This window comes from Geospiza fortis, unplaced genomic scaffold, assembly GCF_000277835.1.
Source record: "Geospiza fortis unplaced genomic scaffold, GeoFor_1.0 scaffold346, whole genome shotgun sequence".
In the NCBI taxonomy this organism is placed as follows: Eukaryota; Metazoa; Chordata; class Aves; order Passeriformes; family Thraupidae; genus Geospiza; species Geospiza fortis.
The window spans coordinates 1,114,955-1,139,064 of NW_005054361.1; the positions used below are offsets into that span (position 1 = coordinate 1,114,955).

Consider the following 24,110-nt stretch of genomic DNA (forward strand, 5'->3'; position numbering starts at 1 on the left):
TTTATAGTAAAATATAACCACATTTTATTCAAAGAATAGTAAGGTAATTTGAAGGAAAATTTACACCTAGTGCTGCTCTCATTTGTGCTGCACAGAAGACAGCCCCATATGCATTTTAGAACACAGCAGCTGGTTTACAGATGTGAAACACATGCAAACAGAATTAAGTGGAAAGTACACCAGTCACTCTGGAAAACAGACTCAAGCACTTCCCAGGCAACAGCATTATTAACTGCTGCTGCTGCACTTCCTGGGTGCCAGCAGTTACCCGTATGGAAAGCACCTCAAATTTGCTTATTTGCATTTAACTGCAGCTTTCTTTATGCTTAGTAACATTTCGAAAGCCTCTTAGACAGGAGGATGACTCTGCTGGAACAAAAAAAATAATGACCTTTTCTTTATATACAAACTGACAAGACTGCAAAACCAATTAAAAACAGTTTTGAACATTTAATAAAAACTCATCCTAGAAATCCCACTTTTGGTCGTGAAGTCCCCAAATTCTCTTCTTCATCCAAAATCTTCTGAAGGGCTATGTGAAGTGACTTGCCTACTCTTTGTCCTGTCTGCAAAGGAAAGAAAGCAAAACAAACCTGAGACATATGTTTATTTGCAGGAAGACAACTCTTACGGAACACTTCCTTTTGACAAATATTTTCCCTTTGATGATTCATATACACCAGCTGGTATCATAAAATATGCTTTTAATTTAGAAAAATAATGGTGGTGAGAGTTTCATTTTAACTTGATTAAGTTTTGGAAAAACATACACACAAAGCCAGTGCTCTCATTCATCAGAGAAGCGTTCCACAATCATTAATACCAGGTCTGCACATTGCTGGATCACCCAGGAATACAAATTAAATTCACATCAGGCACAAGCACACATTCAAATTAGCCAGCACACAGAGCACGAAGCAATATTCTAGCTGCCAGAGGACAAGAGACACCTGACCAGCAAAGCAGGCTACTAACAGGAAGTTCAGTAGACTCTTCTGAATGTGTTCGGAATCAGCAGAGTGAAGGCCAGCTGAACACCCTGTCCTGTGGCCAGAGAAACCCAAAATGCACACTGGCTGCACCACCAAGTCACTCTGTGGGCAGATCCTTCATATGATCAGATCCTTCATATGTGTAATTCTGTCCTGTCCAAGGACCTTAAAGGAGCTAACACAATGTTTTCTTTACAGAAATAAACTCCAGCAGTGAAAACCCAACAGGATTAGCTCCAGCACTGACCTCTACTTGTCCCATATGCCCAAGTATACTGTGCAAGCTACGGGGCTGGGAAACATTGGGCAGTGGTGAAATAAAGATCTTAAGGCAGTGGTGTTCATTGGAGCTTTCCCAGGGTCTCTCTAAATGACCTGAAATACTGACTGCAAACAGAAATAAAAAGCCCACTGCCTCCTACAGAGCCAAAGGCAGACTATATTAAAATGAGTTTATTGGCTCCTGATCTATGCAGTGAAGCCTAGGCCAGCCATACAGCTGACACAAAACTCTGTTTCACCTCCTGATGACAATTACAGAAACCATGCACAAACCTGAAAATAAGATACATTTTTAATTGAAGAGCCAGGTGCCAGAATATGGCCAATGATACCAAAGGAAATTTGGGAAGAGTTTTGATGTATCACAGTAGCTGTCAATCCTAGAGACCATGAGTCATGCTACATAAATGGAGGGGCACAAGAGCAAGAACTGTCACAGCTCTGCACTGGGACAAAGATCACTGCAGCAGTCCAAAGTCAAGAGGGCTGATAAACTCTTCCTCAAATGCAGGACAACATCACTCACCCCAGGTTAAAGTGAGTGGGAACTGTGCAGAGCTTTGGTATTGACCCAACACTGTTGCCATCATATTCCTGCTTGCCTCTCTAGTGGATAGGATCATAAACTCAGTTAAAAAAAAAAAAAGCCTTATGCTTTTGGCAGCTTCCCAAAACTTTCCCATGAAACTCCCTTCCTAAGAGATATGTCCTAGAATGTCTGTTCTCTACCAGCGAGGAAAAACTGAACATCCTCTGACCTGCAGCCCAATCATTCAGGAATAGAGGTGTCAGACATAGGTTACTCAGCTCCTCCACTGGGCATCCCTGGGCCTTTTTGTTTTTCTTATATCCTAATGGGATATCCTAATCAGGATGTTGAGTTTAAGGCAGGACCAAACAGATAATCTCTGACCTTACAAAAACATCTTGGGTTTTTTTGTGATCAGGTTTATCTCTCACTCCTGCAGAGGAATTAGAGATAACACATCTCTACCCAGGTAAGGAGGATAAATGGCATGTTTGAATGCAAATAAAAAGCCCACTGGTACCACTGGGATTAGCACTCTGGATTGACATTATGATGCAGTCAAGTGCCATATACTCAGTAATTCCCTCTTGAGACCAGCTGTTGTCAAACTCGGCTCCAACTTCAGCATTCCTCACTAGAGCCATGCAGGAATTAGCCACCCTGTGTCTCTAGGAAACAGAGCCAGCTTGAACTATATAATTTTCATTCTGACTTTCAAGTTCAAAATCCATTTCTCTCTCATGCTCAAGACCAAACTCTGGCATAAGAATTTACACTGGAGAACAGACTTAAGAAGAGCCTGAAGAAGGGTTTAAAATGGATCTTCTATGAATGTGGACAATATCCAGATACTAGTATTTTTATGAAGTAGGGACAGATTGTAAACTCAATAAGGAAGCAAAGAAAAATAACAGTAAGATGAGAACAGTACATTTATCATAAGGCAAATGAGTTGTGCTAGAACACCATGCACCACCAATTCCGAACACCATCTCTACTCTTACAGGGACTTTACCACGTTAGAAGTTTTAATCTTTCATTCTTTAAAAGTCACAATAGAAGAGGGAACATGTTCTTTAAAAATACTCTCAAAGTTTCTCAGCTTTAGCTTTACTGTCTTACAGTTGTGAAGTACTTGCCCGAAACAAATGTGAGTACCACACATTTCAGGCATCTAGAAGTTTAGACAGTGTCCACTCACATTAGAATCTGTTTCAAAGGAACTGCCTGTGACCTTCACAAAGTCCCTCGTGGACCAAATCAAAGCACCAAGGTCTCTGCTCTAAAAGCCCTTACTGAAGCTTTCTGTACACCCAAGCCCCAGTTCATTCAGTATCAATCCAAGACAGTCAACTGCTCAACATTCCTTACCTCCATCATTTCAAAAATACTCTCAGGATCCAGGCTACCTTTCCCCACCTTCTTCATAGAAGTGATGGCACCTTTACTGGTTACTGAAATAAGCAGGCTTGCCAAAGAACAGGCTTCTTCCTGAAGGGTGGCATCCACCACGTGCCTATATCCAATCTGCAAGTTAGCGACAAAACAATGCATTAGTTTGCAGTTCTCAAAGCTCCCCCACTGAGAAATCAAACTGTGAATGGTGGCTTTGTTACTTATCTACAGCCTCCTATCCTAAAATCATGTGGCCTTTGGAAATAGTCAGAGACTGACTTAAAAGCACAGGATTTAAACAGCTTCTGACCCCAAATGATGGGTACATAAACAACAGAGGTGAGATAAACATGTCACTATTTCATACTGTTTTCCTTTCTACCATCCTTTCGTCTGTACGAAACTCCATATTCACCTTTTCCCACAACTCTAAGTATAGACTTTGGTCCCCTCTACCTGAAAATTACACATCCCAAGACTCAGGTGAGCCCTCACTTCAGCAATGGCCCCTCTACTATTTATGCAAATTGCTTAAAAGAAATGCCAACCAAACTTTCAGGTACCTAAGCCAATCACTAACACTTGCAATGGAAAATGCAGCACCCATAAAATCAAATGTGTTAGCTGTGTGCTATATATGGAAGACAAAAACCTGTTTGAATGGAAAGGGATGATATTGCACCCATGAAAGTGGAGTTCGGTCCTCAGCAACAAATACTCAGCATGTAACTCCTGGCAGATCACACAACCTCCACTCCTGAACACAGTGACCTCTTGTAACATACTAAGATATCTGCTGTTCTGTATCTTAAGCAAGGAGCAGATGAAAAACAATAAACAACTCCTCTTCATGCAAGAAGATGCATTTTAAGAATGCATCAAGTAGAAACCTACAATTCAGAGGCGCAAAATACGCCATTATTCAGTAAAAGTTCTTAATTAGGAGGCCAAAGACAAACAAATATAGACATGGAGGACACTGCCTATTTCTGTAACTCTAATTTTATCTCTAGGGGAAAAAAATAAATGGCAGGTGAAATTAACAGGAACTGGCATCTCTAGGCAGAAAGGCAGAAATTTGTCAGGCTTACTTTGCTTAGTGTGACAATACAGGGCACCTCATCTACGTTGAGTCGAATACAATCGTAAGGGTCATCAGACAGCTCAATCTCTTTGGTGCCTTCCTCATCCTCCAGAACACGCACTTTGGGTATTCTGTGGAAACAAAAGGTGCAAAGTTATTGCCAGAACACACAACAAATACAACTGTTATACAGTCACAACTCCAGGAAGTCCCTGTTCTTCTAAATGAGGCAAAATGTTTAGCAGAACAGTACAGAATGTGATCAAAGGATTAACAACTCACTCCCTGAGACTACAAAGAAAACACTGTAAGTGGGAAGATATTTAGGATGAGATCATCCTATTTACATCATTCAAACAGTTAAAATTTGAGCTGTTCTTTACACTATTACATGGGGAGAAATTAGTTTGGGACTTACACAAATCAGTTCTGAACAATTCTTTGTATGCACCAGAATGTCATAGATGTACAGGAGACAAATTACCAAGACTGAATCCTTTTGTTCTGTGGTTCCCAACCTTGCAGACAACAGTAAAGTTGTCAGCATTACATCAGTTGCATTGCTTGGCAAAAGTGTGACATGAGTACCAAATACAAGTAGTAAAGCTGTTCAGGAAAGAATAGCACCAGCTAAAGAGATTTGGGGTGAAGAGAAAAGGTGACATTAGTAAAATCCTTTCTCTAGCAAGATGAGAAGATTGGCAAGATACTCTGTTGTTCTAAGGACAGATATACAAGCAATATATAACATATCAGAATGAAGAAGTGATGAAAACCCAGGCAGAAATCCAAGAAATGCTTTCTTCTCAGTTGTGAATGATGAGCTCTCTCACAAATGAGCCAGACAGGCTCTTTATGGCTCCTTATCAGTTGTACATACATTGTATTTGTGATAGCCATCTCATGGAAGCTTTACAGGATGATTTGAAGCAGTTTCCTTAGCATAGTGAATAAAGTAATTTAAAATAATTTAGTAGAAGATGGTATCTCAAGCTGCCAAGAGTGTCAGCATCTTATACACCCTCATTTATCCAGGTGCCTGCTAGGATGGAGTACTGACTCAGAGATTTGGCATTACTGGCCAGTAAAACACACACAGAGCTCACCCACACTACTCTCTCTTTCACACACCTGCACTTGAAAACAAAGTATTTTAAGATGTCCCAAGACAGCTAACTTCAGTAACCACAATCTGGTTTTATGTTAATGCTTTTGCAGTAGCATTGTGTTTTATAACTAGACTCTGGAGGTTACATTCTTTTATGCCCTCTGTAACAAAACTGTTCTTTTAAAAGAGGAGATATGGAGTCATTTAATGAACATTTCCCCCCACCAACACAAAGTGATTTTTATTGATCCTCAGAAGAGTATTTTAGTTATTTGGGGCAAGTAATTCAAAACAGCTAACCCTGCTCCAGTGACAACAAATTCCCTGCAAGCACACTGGCCTGAGCTAAACCAAAACTAAGATTTTGAGTAAGCAGAACAATTGTGATGTGTACTTTTTCCAAAAATGAAACTCCAAATGTTTCAACTCATTAGAAATGCATCAAAGCCCATTTTTGAGTTTAAAATATTCCATTAGAAGCTGATGGAATAAAATCACAAAGCGACTAACCCTCAAGCTGCACAGGACAATGGACAACACTAGACAACAGGAAGAGGTGCACCTGTCAGAGTTTAAAAAACAAAGCAAGATTTTAAGAAAATCTGTGAGATTAAGCAATTTTTAACTCCGACATAAAATGGCTTTGAAACCAGTGCAGTGTTTGTCTGCAAGAAGTTGCCAGAATTAATATCTGAAAAATGCCTGCAAGGAGCTTTTTTGGCCAAGAACAGATGAGAGAGGTGTAAATTAGAAATACTGCAAAGGCAAAAAGATCAGACACAAGCATCACAGTTGCATAAAAAGGGGGTATATGGACAGAAAAACTGTGCAAAGTGAATGCAGCACAAAGCTTCTCCAGAGCACTGTGGATTTCCTCTCCCAGCTTGTGAACATTTATCTTAAGAAATAGCTGTACACGATTACTTTGCAACTTTTATTTTTCTATTTTGATTCCTGCAACTAATCAGGGCAGAGATCTGTGCAGCAAGACTCAGCCCTGTAACAAACAGTGCTCTTTTCTTTGTGTGCAGATCCAGATTTCACAAATGCAGAACCAGCCCCACCCTTGCAAGCAGGCATTGGTTCTGCCTCTACCATGCTGTGCAGCAAAAACCTTGGTGTCTGCAAGGCTGTTGTGTTAGAAACTTTGTTGGTTTTGTAACTTGCCTATTTTCTGCAGCCTCGGGTTACAAGTAGGCACATTCCACAGGACCAAGTTTAATGTCCTGACACAGTAGCTAGCTGCACATTTTGCAGTATCTACTTCCATCATTAATAAATCCATCCTCAAACATCTGGGAGATATGGGTAAGAAGAAAGCCTGGTATCGGCTATCTTGTGCACATGATCGTGATGGTAGTTTTGAGAACTCAATAAACAATACAAAACTGTGATGAGTTTTATTTTAAATATTCCCCCTAAACAAGTTCTGTTGTCATTGTTCCATGCCTGAAGGGGAGAGAACAAGTCAGGTCAGGCATTCAAAGGATTTAAATCCCCTAAGTCTTGAGCAAAATTCCTTAAGTTGTGATGTTGGATTTACTTAGCTCTAAAGCAAGATGGGTCCACAGACATTACAAAAATGCCTAAAGCAAGATTTTAAATTGAAGCTGAAGTTTTCAAATGCCTATCTGGATATCTAAAATTTTGTAGCTTCAAAGAAACAACAGCAGCTTGAGCTCCCTACTCTTTGTTCCAATGCTTTAGTCAAGGCTGGCAAAGATCTGAAAACACTTAGAACAAAAACTTGGTTGTAAGCAAAGTAGGAAAAGCAAGTAAGAGTCAAAGAGGGGACACATGTAGAACACAGTTCAGAACACTTAATCTGAAGCAATCTTAAAACTGACATCTTTTCTTGTTTGGAGAATAATACTTTATAGAGAACAGGCAGCTACTCTTGAAACAAGCTTGTGTCAATCCAAAGAAAACCCAGTAGCTACAAAGGGATAGGGAGAGAAAAAAGTGAATGAGGACAACAGGTTTTCACTTTGAATTTCACCTCTTGACTTTCTGAGCTTATATAAGATGAGCTGTACTAGCATTCCCTGCTCAAATCAACAAGACGGGGTTTTCAAAGGTAAAAAATCAACAGGCAGTGTTTTACTGTACCATATTTTGAAATGATACTCAACTTCAACAAGACTTGTGATCTTTGCCCTCAGCTTAAAGATTATATAAAGGACACAATTGTCAGAGGAATAAAAATAAGTAAGAAACATTAAACTAATTACACCCTCCATCATGTTGTCCACAATCTTTTATTCATTTATTTAATTCACTACTTTTTATATTATCATCTCTCTTTATCCTTGGTTAAAGTAAGAAAAAAGGTCTAGTTATCTTATAAATAAAGTATGAGCTGTGGATCTGCAAAACAACTCACATGGTAGTAACTGTTTTAACTGTATGGCTTTTGCATCCTGGCAACTCACACACAGAAATACAGGCATTTCTTCTTTTTACTTGGAGTTACTGCCAACTCCTTTGTGAGCCATTACATTTCTAAAAGCATTTCTTAATGTTATAAAAACAATCTACTGTTAAAAGTTACTGCTGAGAACTTAATTAATATGAGAAATTTCTCAGCAACACATACAATTTCTAGTCTCAGATGGGTAAGTCTCCCCTTATCCCTTTTGAAGTGTTTATAACCTGATATACTCCCTGTCTTCAAAAGCTTATTTTGCTCTTCTTTTTGCATGTACTTTTCCGGATCTAGTACTGTGCCTTGATTCCCTGATAAATAAGCCAGAACTACACTAGTGACTAGCAGATCTCTAATTAATGCTGAAGAACAATTTGAGAGCCACTTTTAAAACATTTATGCTTGTAGGACTCAAGGTTTCAAACCTCTACCAGCTATTTTTGCCATGTAAGTTTTCTAGCAAAGGTATTCACTAGGTTGTTTTTCTCAAGGGTGATATAAAACTCTGTATTCCCTTTCACCTACAGATAAAGAAAATAAAAACAACAGAAAAAATAGTAGTGAGTTATTAAAAACACACAGAAAAGATGTGCATCATTCATTCTAGTAGATTTTCTTTCCCCATTCTTTGAATTAAAATGCATGGAGCAAAGTTCTTTTAAAGACACATTGTTTTCCCCTCCCCACAATCTCTCACGACCACATTTTTCCTCTTGGTTTTAAAAAGAACTCTAGGCTGACAGTTAATGAGAACAAAATCAAAAGTGGAAAACCAGGGCTAATTACAAATCAGCAGTCACACTGACAGAGGAGCATCACATATCAGTAAATACTTCTTATTCAGGAGCATCACATATCAGTAAATACTTCTTATTTCAACTCCACAAGGCATCAACACCAAGGCCTCCAAATACTTGCAACAAAACCACATGGTCAACGCTACTTTTGTGGGTCTGGCTACAACAAAAGTTATATTGTGAACATGACTGTGCATAACATGCAATATGACACTTGATCATCAGAAACTGAATTAAAATCACATTAGTTCATGGTACTTGCATGCAGATGAGTGCTTTATATCTGAATGCAAGCTGTCTTGGGAACTCATTTAAATAATTAAGCATGAAAAATGTTTTGCTCACAGAGAATGTTTCTCTTCCACTTCCCATGCCACTTCTACCCACATGAAATAAGATCTGTGCTTTACCTTGTGTTAAAGAGAGCTGCCTTCACTGCGATAGAGATTGCATCAAAGATGTTCCCACCACATTCCAATAACTGGGGAGGAAAAGAAGAATCTCTTTAAAAGAAAATCAGACTAGCGACTTTAAATGAAGCCCTTATTTTATTTAAACCTACTTGAAAAGGAAGAAAATTAATTACCAGAACAGGATTTTAAAAAACAAAGTTGTCCTTAAAGCCTATCTATGAAAAGAAACAGATAGGAAATTAAGATTTCAGCTAACTGTATTATACATGCAAAATAGAAGAGTTAATGCACTTCATAATAAAATTAATGATAAAATTTAATAATAGAAGCTGAAATGAAACCACCACTGTTCTTAATCTTCTTGTGCTAAGGTTCTGATCTAGACTATGGCCAGAATACCCTTTATAAACTCATCACATTCATTCTTTAGTGTTAAATTAAGCCAATGAATTTTCTATATTTCATTTCAAAAAGGAGCCTTTTTAAAAAATATCAGATGGACAAAACCAACTGGGAGAACTGCTTTCACAGAAGAAACACACACTGTCACCGAGAACATGGTATGGAAAGCAAGTTACATAAGGTGTAGTTATGAAAGCACATCATGATTTATTCTCTTTATGGGAAAGAGCCATTGCCAGGTTTATCTCACAGCTGAAAGTGATCCAAGGAGAGCCTGATGTCAAAGTCTTGCAAATGAGTGCTATCAACAAGTGAGGTGTGTGGAGGGAGCCTAGCTCAGCTTCCTCTCGTGCAGACTGGGAGAACAGCTGGCAAAGGGAAAAGCAGCACTGCATGCAAGGTAAAAAGGGAGGGCTCCCCATACCACTAATACCTTCTGCAGGCTGCCAGACCAGTCAGAGATGTGTCTGTCCATAGCCTACTGCGACTTCTCTGACAAACTCAGCTCCCAGCAGCCAGTACTATTTCCTGAGGACACACACACACAGAGAGCAGGCATTTGGCTCTACTTCAGCAAGAACATATGGATGCTTCTCTGTGACATCAATCTACGCTGTATGATGAGAGAAAAACATGTTTTGCAATCCTGATTACATTGATTGTTCTTCAAAATTTATTTAAAGATGAGATAAACTCCCGCACAGGGAGTAAATAATAAACAAGATATGCTGTAAAGACAGTTACTTTTTCAGAAAACAGACTGAATAGTGTAAAAAGAACAACAAAAAGTTGGGACAGAAAGCTAAATACAAAGGTGATCAGATTATTTCTTTGCAAGCAGCTGCTGGATACAGAGAGGTTAACTTGCACCTTTCAGTCGTTATTGGATTTTACTTGATAACACAATAAGCCCCACAATATCTGTGTTATTAAAACACAATAATGGGATGTGCCTGCACTGTTGCTAGGCTGGTGTTCAGGCTGCTGTTCTAAAGCCTTACCTGTGCTATAGTGGCTCCTAGAGGAAAGGAACACTGCCTGCACAGAGCATGGTGCAACAATTCCTCCACAAAGAAATGAACACTTCTCTCAGCTCAAGCACCTTGTACTGACACCCCCCCTGTTTATTTAATTATTTTTAGGACTAGGAAAGTCTGCACAACTGTGAGTTATGGGAAGCAGAGGGGTCTTTTCCGCTTTTAATTTACTGATATGCAAATGAAAAAGTTATGGGAAAGAAAAGATAACACATTGTAGACCTCACCTTATTCAGAGAAGCTTTTCCTCCAAAAGTAGATTCCTAACTTCTTTTTAATCAGACTGGGAGCAGGGGAGGGGGAAATAGAAAACATGAGGAAATCCTGGAAGGTGCTCAGTAGTGAACTGCAAAAATTTCAAGCGAAACTAATGCACCCTGTCCTCCTGACACACAATCTACTGTGACTGGATAGGGAATGATAAGAGATTGTACACTTTGATTCTCCTTGCTTAGCCCAGCAGGCTGCTGGGGCAAATTATGGGGAGAAGGCTATATATGTATATCAAAACCCACTTAAAAATGCCTAAAAGCTTCTTATTTCTGACATCAATGGCTTGCTTAGAAAAGGAAGAAATTGAGGGAAACACAGAGAGGGTGAGAACAGCCCTTTGTGGTACTCCACGTTGATAAGCTACTATTTAGAAGTGGAATGCCTTCCATTATTAAAAAACAATGCATATACTCTGAAAGGTCAAGGTACATATTCTCCACCTTTGACACATGTATCTCAATTTGTCCATGTGCCTGCATCTTTGTGGTGTGCATGGCTGAAGTTATTTTTTTTACAGATTGTACAGAATTATAGCATGTCCCAAGTACACTAGAAAATGTTTGAGAGATGTTTTTAATTGATAAAGCTTTTGCATGACTGCAAAACATCCTATTTTCTCTTTTCAGGCTGCATGTGTCAAATTTTGTTTACACACAGGAGCTCAATATAGGTGTTTCAATCAAACTGCACATGGCTAAATTGCATAGGAACAGGGCATTTCCAGGCTCATAACATTCTTTCTGGATCTTTGTCTTCTGGAATGAGAGACTTCCAGACAAGGACCTTCACACCTGACTGCAAGCTACCAGTATTTTCAGCTTTATGACAGATTTGAGGTTTATTTTCTCTCCAATTTAACTATGCAACGCAAACACCAACGTAAAGAACTTCCAGGAATTCTGAAGGAAAATATCACCCTAAGGACTCTCTATGAGTGTTGTTTTAACGTTCAGAATCTGTCTCCCTCAAATGACGAATAATATGAGTTGTTCCTTTTATTAGCCCAAGTGTCATCCTTAAACCACACTCTATAAAAAGTAGAATTCTATAGGAATGATTCAGCAACAGCAGCTTCAGGAAAATCTGTAGGTGTCAAGCACCTACACTATATCACATGTAATATGATCACATAGTATCACATGTCTACTGTTTAGAAAAGGAAATCTTACAAATATGTCCAAAAAGTGAAAATACAGAGGAAAAAAAAAAGGTAGGGGTAGAACAGAGTAAGAGAGAAATGTTAACAGTATCTTGTTCTAACTGTACCAACCGATCTTCAATGGCTCACACACAAAATCCCTGCAGAATAAATGTAACATCAAAAAGACTCATCAAGTTTAGAGTCGTAATTATGAACCTGCAACAGATTTTTTATTGGCACTGTAAAAAGAGGTAAATGTAAAATTCCTCACATAACATAGTGATGCCTTGATGTCCTGATGTTCATAATTCTGATACAATCAGTAGCATGAAAACACGGAGGCTGTTTTTCCCTGTAACTGTGGACAATCAACAAATCTGTCCAGGAAGAATCAGATAATGACCAGCTGTATCTCAAACAAAAGCTATACAGAACAGTGTGTATATGTGTGTATATATATATATATATATATACACATATATATACACACACAGAGGCAGGGAAGCAGACTGCTTTATGAAAGTCTTTGTTTATGCAGTGCCTATGCAATGTTAAGCAGCATGTTGCTTAAATAAGCACTGCATTTAATATTCTGTACCTCTGCTTGTAATTACCTAGTAACTAAAGGCCCCAGTGTGATTTCTCAGAACTAACACTTCATTCTCCATTAAACCTTGCCAAGCTGCAATAAGCCAGTGACTTGGGCTGTTAAAGCACTCAGCAGAGGTACATATTCCATCAATTTTGTAGCTGGACTGTTGTACCATATCTACTATAATTAGGCTAATGCTACTGCATTTTAAATACCTAGTGAACTAATTTTCACATTTATTTAGGTCTAGTCTAAATGTTCCTGTATTGTTCAACAAACCCCTGTATTTAATTTTCTGGCTGTACAGCTTAACATTTTGCACATTATTTCACAGACCCTAATGGATTCCTCTAATATTCCTTAACATATTTTCACTTCCAAATTTGATAAACAGAAACTCAACTTTGGACCAATAAGAATTGGAAATAACGTTCAGGAGAGTCTGACTTACAGACTTCTATTGAAATTCCCATGACAGAATGCTCTGAATGCAGCATATTTGGAAATTGAGCTGCTGCATGCATCAGATTTGTATGCATAAAATTCAGCGTCCATTACTGTCATGGGAACAAATATTCAGCTTATCCTCTACGTTTAATACACATATACAAGTTTCATCAAAAAGCATCTCAGCTAAACCTAGCTGTTGCCAAAAAAGTTTCTGTTTTACTTTAGTGAATTAGTTGTGATAAGAGTACAAAGAACCAGACAGATGGACAGTTCTGTCAGGGCTAACATAAACCCTTGATAATTTACATTCACTTGAACAATATATTTGCTGTTACATCTAGCTTGGAAAAAAAGTTTACCCTTCCTTAGTCGCAATTTCCTTGTCAGTATAAGATCACTGATTTTTATCTGAGACACATTCAGAGTATTCAATGTTTTATTAGTTCTGCAGTAGAACACCAGCATCAAGAAGAGTAGAAAAGGAGCAAGCTGAAATTAGTGATGAACTACTATAAGTAGATAGAAAAGTGCCATCCATGCTGTGATACATTATATCACATAATGAGAAGCTTTTTTTTAAACAAAGAAATACAGAAGGTTATGCTAAGTCAGTCTCTGCCTTAGAAACATTTTGCTGAATCTTAGTTTTCATTTCTGTACTTACCAATACATCCACATAGAGAACCCAGCAGTGCTCTTTGGGATTAATACAAAGGGATTTCAAGTCTACACTGTTCTCGCAGCTGAATACTCTGTACAGTGTATTTGCTATATCAGTGCCAAGTTCTTCTCCTCCCCGGCCTTCCAACTCAGGAGAATTTGAAGAACTAGATAAAGAAAGAAAAGAATACTTTCACTTGTGAAGCAGCAAATATCCAAAGAATATTTCTTAAATATAAAGCATTAAAAGTATCTAAGGATTTATTTGTACAAGAATAAGCATCCTATCTGAAAAGAAATAAGAGAAGGTTTTGATGCAGATAATATACTGAACTTTTGTTACAAATTCTAACTAAATCCCACTACTATCTTCAGTTTCCCAGTTACAATTAAAGTAAAATTTGGTGAATTCTCTCAGAGATTATTTCTTAAGCACTGTTACCTTCTATCACATCAATTCCTTAAAAAAAAAGAAGGGACATCTGTATTAATTTCACCACAGCTACCAACAGCCTAGTGAAAGTTGAATGTTCAATTATTAAGAGACTGGCTAAGAAGAGACAGATATGATGATATGACAAGTAGAATACTAATTTCTTGTAAGTAACATGACTGCCTGACCTTAATTGGTAATTTCTTTACTGAGTGTATTGTCTGCTATCAAGCACCTAGAAGAAAGCATGTCATTACTCTCTGCAGCTTATGGAGAACAGCAACTAAACAACATCTTTTCCTGAAGGGATCTGACAAAGAGTGTGGTCTTCACTTCCCTGATTCCAACGTTACAAACTATTTATGAGCAGTCATGCAGAAAGTCCTTGGGTGCTGGGGCCTGCTACACAGCTAAAAACTTCTAACAATAAAAGAAAACAAGCCTATTAAAAAAAACCTAAAAACAAACAAACAAACAAAAAACCAAACAAAAAAAAACCAAAAAACCAAACCAAACCAACCAACCAACCAACCAAAAAACCTCCAAACAAACAAAAACCAAACCAAACTAACCAAACAAAACCCACTCCAAACCTAACAAAAAATGCCCTGCCTCCAAAGAAGAATCAAATAGAGCATAAATGTCCAGAGATGCATATACAGCAAAACAATGAGGAAATTTTCCATACCAGCCTCAGGCTGATAAGAGAGGGCAAGAATATTCTCAAGCAGTGGACCTGTAGCAGCATTGCAAACCTTGTTTTAAAATAAACCAGTCAGACCTCTACCAAATTAATTTCTCATTAGAGAACATATCAAAGGAAGTGCTTACACAGAAGTAGTTTTGGTCTGTTCAAGCTCTGGGATGGCCACGCCCCATACTCTCCTGGCGGGGCACATCACAAGGCAAATTTCTCATGACATGTATGTTTTGTGTCAATATGATGATACAAAACACCAGGAATACAAAAATCCAGCAGAAAACTAAGTCTTGGAATATAATCCCTTCACCTTTAAAAAAACAAACCCAAACAACTAAAGATTCACGTTATCAAGGTGTGAGTTAAACCGTCAAGTCAGCTGTGCCAATAATACTGCAGAATCTATAAGCTTACATATAATTATCTACTATTATTCTTACCTCACAGTAACTCTCCCAACTTGTTGTTTTGCAGAGTTGATGAAAACTCTGCAAGACAGAGTTTTCTCTGTCAGGAAGAACTACTGGATTTTACAGAAGTTATTTGCTGCTACTAGAAACAGATAGCACTATACATGCTTAAAAATAAAAAGAAACATTACTGCCAATCAAGCACTGATCCACACTTCCAAATTATATTTGCCACACAAATAAGTATTGGAAGTGTGACACACAATATTATTCAGGGTTATTAGACACCAATTTTATGAGATAGGATCTGATTTAAGTATAACTCAGTGCTGAGTCAGGTCTTCAGGTTGTATTAAACAAGCACTTATCCATGGAAGCAGCTTTTATGCAAGTTAACAAGATCATTCTGTTTAAGCCATAGTTATGCAAGCATTATGATCTCTATGGCAAGTTGCAAGAATTACGCAAACTTCAATCTATGCCTTTTATCAAATGTTGTATTTTTTTATCAAAGTTTTATCAAACGTTGTATTTTTTGATTATGATTGGATGCCTTCTTTGATAGTGAGTAGAAAGAACCTAAAACTCAATTGGAATATCACTGTACATTTCACTGCATCTTAATTCCATTATCATTTTAACACTTCATTTCCTTGCAATGAAAATGAAATAAAGAAGCAAGGCTAGCAGGATATGATTGTAACTATTTGGTAAATACTGCCACCTAATGCCTACAGACTATTGCAGAAACTTACACTGGGCAAAATTTGGAAAGAGGATGTCTTAACAGACTAGAAAATGACAAAAACCTTGGCTTATGGAGAGAACTTAGTAGTGGCACAGAATTTCTTCACCCAAGCAGCATGTAACTTTCAAGACTATCAAAATCATTTCAGTGTCACATTGCCTGACCATCAGAGGTTCCTCTTTAAAGCATAATGATGCTTCCATCACTCTATTCAGATCTCTACTTAATTTCAAAACTCCTCCTGTTGCCAGTCAAAATCTTTCTGTTGCAACAGTCAAACATTTCTCACTTATTGCTCAGGCCATTAATATACTGTAATCTACAGATGGTCAGATCTGGACAAATACATTCCTTGCTTCCCTAATTCCACAAACAAAATCTGATGCATTCAAGGAATTCAGATGCCTCTTTTTCTTCTTGTTTCTATTTCTTACAGTTTGAAAGTGATAAATCAGATCAGCCAGAAAATGTGATACAAGCAACATAGCAGTCTTTCAGCATCAAGGGCCAGGATGAATGTCTTCTCCAGTGATGAAAGGCAGTAAGAATACCACACACATTAGGACATAGACTTGTTTTATGATGATTAATTTCTAGGATCACAAACCAGTGCCCCAAAAATCATCCCCTCCAGAGATTCGCATTAAAGTGTGTCTCAAAATGGGACTAAGGGTGCTCCTCAGATTTCAGGTAAAGGACTCGGGGCAGAATAAAGAGAAACAGAAGTTTGGAGCAGAGAATTATACACATGATCCAGCAAATGATTATTTTCATCAGTAAAAGAAACCACAAAAGTTTTGGGAAATAAATTTTAAGATAGTAATCACTGCAGTCTGAGTTTTTATTATTAGCTTCAACAATATAAAAGCCAAATAGATCACACAGGAACGTCACCAGAAGATTCAGGGTATGGAATTCTGCTCAGTTACTACCACCCAGTGGTAGTCTAGCAAAACATCAGGGTACTGATAGCAGCTCATTCCCTTGACAGGGGGAAGCTGCCTCCACTTCACCTTTTGTTTTTTGCATTTCTGGAAGCTAAAGAACACCTTTCCCTGTGCCACAAGCATGTGACAAGTGACTACAATCCTCTAAAGTTCAGGCCCTTGGATCCTGTTGTCACAGAAATTAAAGATTACTTATATCCTGAACTGACTAAATCCAGCTCCCAAAGATTGATGCACATCTCCCTCCCAGCCCATGAAGCAGAGATTAACAGAAAATACAACTGAACATTAATCTAATGAGTTGAAGTTTTTCTTATCTCTATTTCCATACACAACAAGTGTCACGGAATTGTCACATGTCCACAGATCACTTTTTTAGGAATGAAATCTCCCTGCTGTCAGTGGACTTTCTTCATATAGAGACAACCAGAAAAAACCCCCAAAACAATAAACACGTACCATTTAAGACACTTCATACATAATTTCTAACAGCAGGATCACATTCAAGATCATCTTCCCATCTGATATTTTTTGAACAGCAATTGTAAACAAACTGTCAATTCACAGGTGAGTGCTTTCCTTTAAAGCAGAAGTTTCCACAGTTAACTAGAACATACTGATGTACAGAGGCAGTCTTAGATAAGGTTGCATAATGTGACATACCAATGTTAAGGCAGATATACACAATTAGGTCAGAAAGATTATCAGACATACACGTAGTAGCTCTCATACCTTAGCTTTAACAATGGTATATTGGTTTAATGTCAGAGTAGCAACATTTTTTTGTTTTTAATAAAAATGAAAAGAGATGCCACATGCAAAGCAGCCAACTTGACAATGCCAAGGCTTTTATGAGAGCTTCCCAAAGCAATTTAAATCATAAAGAACAGTTTTGGGTAAGTGTGCAAGACATGGATACTGTAGTCTCAGCTGCAGACGATTTAGACTAACACTGAGATGTCACTGTGCTATCTCAGAGCAACCTGAAAACAAGAGTTCTCAGTTTGCTTCTAGCTTCTTCCATAATTCAAACACTGTCAAGACTGTAAGGATACACAACAGTCCATTTGTAGCAAAATGCAAGAAATCTGATTAAAAACAAACACCCTTTTAATTAATGAAACATGGATTCACTCATAAATATATAACTCAAATTTCTAATTAGTTTTTGCATCTGAAATATACTTTTTTTTTACAAGTTTTGTACTAAACACACTTCAAACTACAGTCTGTAATGGTCAATTCTTTTCTTCCAACTTACTTTTCTTGAAAGAGATTTTCTTTATTTTATCATGATAAAAACAACAGCTAGACATTTTAGTCGTGAAGTCTGGTACCAAGCGTGTGTACTTGAACCATTATCCTTTACCAGCTGCAGTGATGTTATGCAATTTGGGATTGTTTTATTTGACCTTTTTTCATTCTTTAACTCCTGCTGATTTGCTTCTTATGGATTTGCAAGACCAGCAGAAAATTTCTCAACATTCACTGCTACTGAAATGGTAAAATAACTTGTTTCTATTACTCAAATCCCTACAGGAAGTTAGTGGAATGAAGGCATAAAATTCTGAAGAATGGCAAGACCTGATTAGTAATTCATTCAAAATATTAGATCTATTTCATTCTTTTCTAGTATACTAACCAGTCAACAAAAAATTCCAGGTAGCCTTCATCTGGTTTCTCCAACTTCGGTGTCCCCATTTCAGCTTTTATGCCTACCAAGATATCAGTTTCTCCCTATTAAAACAAAAACACATCACACAACTGCAATTATAATTACAGAACTATTTTTTTAATTTAAATGTTTATGGTAAGCTGACATTTCTACCTTTCAGTTATCAGATCATTCTATCAGAGTGAACTTAAAATAACATTTTTTGTAAAAAACAAAAGGCTTTAGAAGGACAATAGTAAGTGTAAGAAGATTCTTCAAACAATTATCATACATGTTACCTATCTCTAGGTTGAAAAGACTCTTAATATCCAAGACTACTTCTGTCATTTTGGTTCTGTAAAGAGCTCTTTCTGCAGAACCTTCATAATGATGCACAGTACATTTATCTTCTTCAGTCAACATGTCAGAAATCGTTTTGCTTCCTTTTAAAGGAATAGAAATTTTTGCCTTTCCCAGAAACTAGGCACAACAGTGACTTCAGTTTTCAAGATTAAATATTACATTAGTTCAGACTGAAGGCTGTCCAGGCACTTTACAGTAAATCCAGCTCAAGCCAGCCTGAACTAATTATACATCCTGCCATTATTTCCACATCCCACAGTTTCAGTTACTGCTATACACATACATGTTATTGCACACACAAACCTATCTACAAATAGCATCAGATTAACTAGTCACATGAACAAGCAATTTCATCAGCAAGGTACCCAATCCCTAAGAAATTTACCTACCAGCTTTACTCTTGCAGATCCACTTGTGTTTGATACAACATCTGTTTCTACTTCTGCACATCTGTAGTCTTCACAGCCTCGACCGTCTACACGAAGGTCTTCCTAAGTATGACAACCAATATATTGCTAAGGGAATCAGTAATGAAAAGCAAAAACAAAACAAAACAAACAAAAAAACCCCACCACAAACCAAAAACTGTGACTTTAACCTTTCCTTCTCCTATAACAAATGCAGCAGTAAAAAGGGTATAAAGCAACAGCGTGTAGTTTCACCATGGAATACAAAAGAACCAACTATACTTTTTAATTTATATCTCATTTATGTAGAGCTTGTAACAAGCAATCTGCAGGCAGACACGAATTCCACCAAGTCCCTCTAATTCCCAACAGAAAGCTTCAGATTTCAAAATTGTAAAGGTCTTGGCTTTAAGTGGTACTTTACCTAATGTAACACAGCTCTTTCCTGGCATAGGGAAGTTCTGTACTTTTACACCAGTAATTAGGACCCCAGCAGACAAAAATAATACACCAGCCTTCCAAATGCTTTCATCCATTTGTATTCCACAAACAGGCATTATGCATGCTCTGATAGCTCGTTCCCATAAAACCAGGTTGTTTTTCAGGAAATTTCAGTAAGAATACAATTCTTTTATCTTTGGGGCTTCTTCTTAAGCACCCTTCACTCTTCCTCCTTCGTCCACTCCATGTTCCTTTGCTAAATTACAGGCTAAAACTCTATCCAATGGCAATAACTTGAGGAAGAGCCAGGGAAGAGCAAGGAAAGAGGAGCAAATGGGGACAGAAGGATATTAAGCTCTTAGAGAGCATCCAAAGGAGGGCAATGAAGATGGTGAAGGGCCTTGAGGGGAAGTCGTTTGAAGAGATGCTGAGGTCACTTGATCTGTACAGCCTGGAGGAGACTGAGGAGAGACCTCGCTGCTCCTTACAGCTTCCTCATGAGAGGAAGAGGAGGGGCAGGCACTGATTTCTTCTCTGTGGCGACCACTGACAGGACCCGAGGGAGTGGCCTTAACTTGTGTCACAGGAGGCATAGGTTGGACATCCGGAAAAGGTTTTTGACCCAGAGGGTGGCTGGGCACTGGAAAAGGCTCCCATGGGAAGTGGTCACAATACTAATCTCGACAGAGCTCAAGAAGCATTTGGACAATGCTCTCAAGCACGTGGTGTGACTCCTGGAGTGCTCTGTGCAGGGCCAGGAGTGGGTGAACCTTGTGGCTTCCTTCCAAGTCAGCATATGATGTGATTCTGTGAAAACAAATCCACGTCCCGCTCTCAGCCTGCTTCCCGTCCCGATGCTCGGTGTGCTGTGATAACTCCAGAGGTTCGCCACCAGACACAACGGTGGAGAGCTCCCTCCCTTCCCTCTCTCCTCCCCAGCCTAGCTCGCTCCCTGCCGCCCGCTACCTGCACGCCGTGCACGATGTAGAGCTTCTCCGCCTCGCTCAGCACCACGGACGCCATTCCCGCCGCCTCGCGCCCGCACCTGCGCAGTGCCCGCTTCCTCCCTGCCTTCCTGCCCGCCCGCCCGCCTTCCATCCGCCCGCCGAGACGGATAGCGGGGAAGCTGCCGGCTATCTAGGGTTGGTGTCTCCCCGCCCAGCCGGCACCGCCACCTCACAGCGAGGGCTCCCCTTGCCTGGTGGCAAAGCGGGGCGTGCAGCCGGGAAGCCACAGAAGCCTTTCACGTACCACTCTGGACGCGGTACCCACTGGGCACCCCGTATCCCGGAAAGCGTCCCGTCCAAGAAGCTGACCCTCGCGGTAAAACCAAAGCTCCCGCTTTCTGCCAAAAGCTCCTCCAGGAGGCTGTGGAAGTATCCCGGTGCACAGCAATGGATCGTGTAGTCATAGTTCTCTGCGTTTCCTCATTTTCCTTGAGGAGTTTTTAACCTCAGAAGGATCCAAGCGAGGTGCGGTGCGCGGGGAAGGCTGGTGCGGGAGCAGGGAAGAAACCGAATGCTTTCCTTAGGATATTCTAATTGTGAAAAACGCCAATCGCTTGTTTTTAAAAATTTAAAAGTCTAATTGTAATAAAATGGTTATAAAAATAGTAATACAATTAGCGTAACAATAATTTGGACAATTTGGATTAGGACAATATGAGACAATAGAACCAAAGAGTTTCAGACGTCCGGGTACCTTTTTCTGGGCAGCACGAGCCTGAAAAAGGACACACGTTAACAGAGGATTAACCCTTAAAAGCAACAGCCTGTTGCATATTCATACACCTCATACATGATGCATAAATTCCATTCAAAGACAGGATTCTGTCTGGTCATCGTCAGTTTCTTCCTCTGAATCCTACCAGCACCTTCCAGGCGGGAAGAAGTTCGTTTCTTCTGATAAGAGGGCAATAAATTCTTTTTCTCTGAAAGATTTAGGTGTCCTGTGGCTGCTCTCTCGCTGCGAGTCCTTTCTTTAAAAAAAAGTATCCTACATAGCATAGTTTCTATTTTAACATTTCTTATAACCTAAAACTATATTTAACGCACTACTTAAGAGAATTAATACAGCATTACTTTCTAACACAACACATATAATATTCATTTTAGTATTTGCAAAAAGCCAATCATAAAATACGCATTTTTCACATCTTGGTCCTGTGCCAGATATCACTGGGAAAGTGGCGTGGGAAATGTGATTAAAAACTCGCACTATATATTAAAACAATAATTAAGGGTTGGGTTTTTTTGACAGCCTTAATTGAAAGTTTCATAACAGTCATTAATGTAGGTTTGCATGCTTTTTTGCACAGCTCCTGTGTGATAATTTTCAGAGTATTTTAAAAGATGCTATCTTGACTTCACGCTGATGCTTGCTTGGCTAAAAATGATCCATGGCTCCCAAGGATTACTGAGCACACTGGCAGAGTTTATGCAGCTTTCCACAAGTCCTTGTTCAATCAAATGTACAAAGCATTCCTGTCTGTGCCTACTTGAGCAGGTGGCATGATGCAGAGCAAACTTCAAGAGCGATGGATGGTTTTGGAAATTTTAGCTTGGTCTGGTCCCATTGGCAGGCTGCTTATCAATCAGCAGTTGGGGCAGAGTGGATGCATTTTTGGGACTCTTACCTGCATCTGAAAGGAGCCACATTTCTGCACACTAGGGTTGTATGGGGATTGCTTAGTGCTTCTTGGTGGGGAGAGCAAGCAGGGGAGTCTGGCAGAGCTGGGAGCTTGGGTAGCTTGTCCTCCCCACTCACCCTACGGAGGTGAGCAGGGCCATGTCTCCTTGTTGGCCCCCGGGAGTGCCAGACAAAGGCAGTGCCCATGCATGAAAGGCCCTGCTTTGTATGTTCTCTCTAAAACAGCATCTGCCAGTGCTGCTGTCCTGCACAGCCTAACCCTTCATTTGCCTTGCAGTGCGATACTTGTGTCCTCACACTGCATGGTGTGAACCAAACAAGTAAGAAGAAATCAGAAACTCTCTGAACATGTGAGTGAATTCTTGATCTGAAGCAGTGTTAATGCAGATGCACCCCATGATTTCCACTGAGAGCATAGAGAGATGACATTCTGGCTCTCATCTTTGTTCCTGACTCTCATGGCTTAGCCCACAGCAGCTAACAGTTAAAATTGCCAGGAAAGAGTGATGTGTTAATTTTTTTTCCACTTCTGCCCCCCAGCTTGGAGTCAAATTCTTGCACAGTCCAGAGGCTCAGCTAGCAAATCTTGCTCACATGCAAACAGCAGTTTTTTAAAGGTGGGAGGAGTCCAGGTTTGGCTCGTTTTTCCTCAGAGAGGGCAGAAGGCAACCTCTTGCTCTAAAGAGCACTTCTGAGGACATTCAAATTCCAGCGCAAGGCAGTAGTGAAGCTTATCATACAAAAAAGGATGCCACTTGTTTCGTGGGTTTGTTGGGGTTTGTATGTTGGGTTTTTGGTTGGTTTTTTTTGTTGTTGTTGTTGTTTTTGGGGTTTGTTTTGTTTTGTTTTGTTTTTTGGGTTTTTTTTAACAAAGGAAAAGCACTATATTTTAATTTCGTTGTGGTAAATGAATGATGTGTGTTGGCTCATGTCATGGTTTGACACTGGCTAAAGACCAGGCACCCATGAAAGCTGTTTACTGATCTTCTCTTGCTCTCAGCTGGGCAGAGGAGACAAAAAAAAATAATGGAGGGCTCCTGAGTTGAGACGAGGACTGGGAGAAACTCAGCCCTTGCTCTGGCTCTGAACATGCCACCTGCAGTGGAGCGCTCTGTCACAGAATCACAGTCACAGCACGGGTATGGTTGGAATGGACCACTGTGGGTCGTCTGGTCCAACCTCTCTGCTCAAGCAGGGCTATCCTAGAGCACACAGCCCAGAATTGTTCTTGAGTATCTCCAGTGAGGCAGACTCTACAACCTCTCTGTACAACTTCTTCCAGTGTCACTCACACAGTAAAGAAGTTCTTCCTCATGTTCAGGTGGAACTTCCTGTGCATCAGTTTCTGCCCACTGCCTCGCATCCTAGTGCTTGGCACCACTGAGAGCAGCCCGGCTCCATCTCTTTGGCACACACACACCCCCCTCCTTTTAGACATTTATGCACATTAACGATGTCCCTTCTCAGTAGTCTCTTCTCGAGAATGAACAGGCCTAATTCCCTCAGCCTATCCTCCTAGAATGATACTCCGGTCCCCCAAACATCCTCACTGCTCTGCACTGTACGGCTCCTCCTTGGGTGCCAACAGTTTCTGGATACCTGCAAACCAGAACTACCCTGAACCCCCCTGGGGCTCAGAGGTGCCCGCTGAGGCAGAACCATCCGTTTCCATGCCAAAACAAAAAAGTGTGGGGTTTTTCCTCACAAAACCCGCATTTCCCCCCAGCACCCGCACGCCCGGGCCGTTAACGCGCAGTGGGCACAGGCTGCCCGCAGCC

General features: G+C 39.6%; 2 protein-coding genes across 3 annotated transcripts in view; one reads left to right on the top strand and one right to left on the bottom strand.

Annotated features, from left to right (window-relative positions):
• On the bottom strand, positions 1–20,755 carry EXOSC7 (exosome component 7). Its single transcript, XM_005423921.2, has 8 exons — positions 20,650–20,755; positions 19,225–19,326; positions 18,461–18,555; positions 13,585–13,747; positions 9,023–9,093; positions 4,290–4,413; positions 3,175–3,330; positions 1–566 (listed from the first exon to the last, which is right to left on the bottom strand). Exons 1-8 carry the CDS (start codon positions 20,704–20,706, stop codon positions 462–464), a joined length of 873 nt encoding a protein of 290 aa, XP_005423978.1. The 5' UTR covers positions 20,707–20,755; the 3' UTR covers positions 1–461.
• Positions 20,756–20,929: 174 nt separating this feature from the next.
• Positions 20,930–24,110, top strand: part of ZDHHC3 (zinc finger DHHC-type containing 3) — a 37,083-nt gene continuing 33,902 nt past the window's right edge. The window contains exon 1 of one of the 2 annotated variants that reach the window (XM_014308203.2): positions 20,930–21,155. The gene's annotated coding sequence lies outside the window, so the exon portion shown is untranslated. The remainder of the gene's footprint in view (positions 21,156–24,110) is intronic. The other variant, XM_031059390.1, reaches the window with a different exon arrangement.

Bases quoted from the DNA above. Each gene is read 5' to 3' on its own strand.
- EXOSC7 (XM_005423921.2), bottom strand. From the start codon at position 20,706: ATGGCGTCCGTGGTGCTGAGCGAGGCGGAGAAGCTCTACATCGTGCAC. The intron at 13,748-18,460 runs GTTAGTATACTA...TTCTTTATCTAG, and splicing joins CTGGAATTTTTTGTTGACTG to TTCTTCAAATTCTCCTGAGT. The intron at 4,414-9,022 runs GTAAAGCACAGA...TTGTTTCCACAG, and splicing joins GCAGCTCTCTTTAACACAAG to AATACCCAAAGTGCGTGTTC.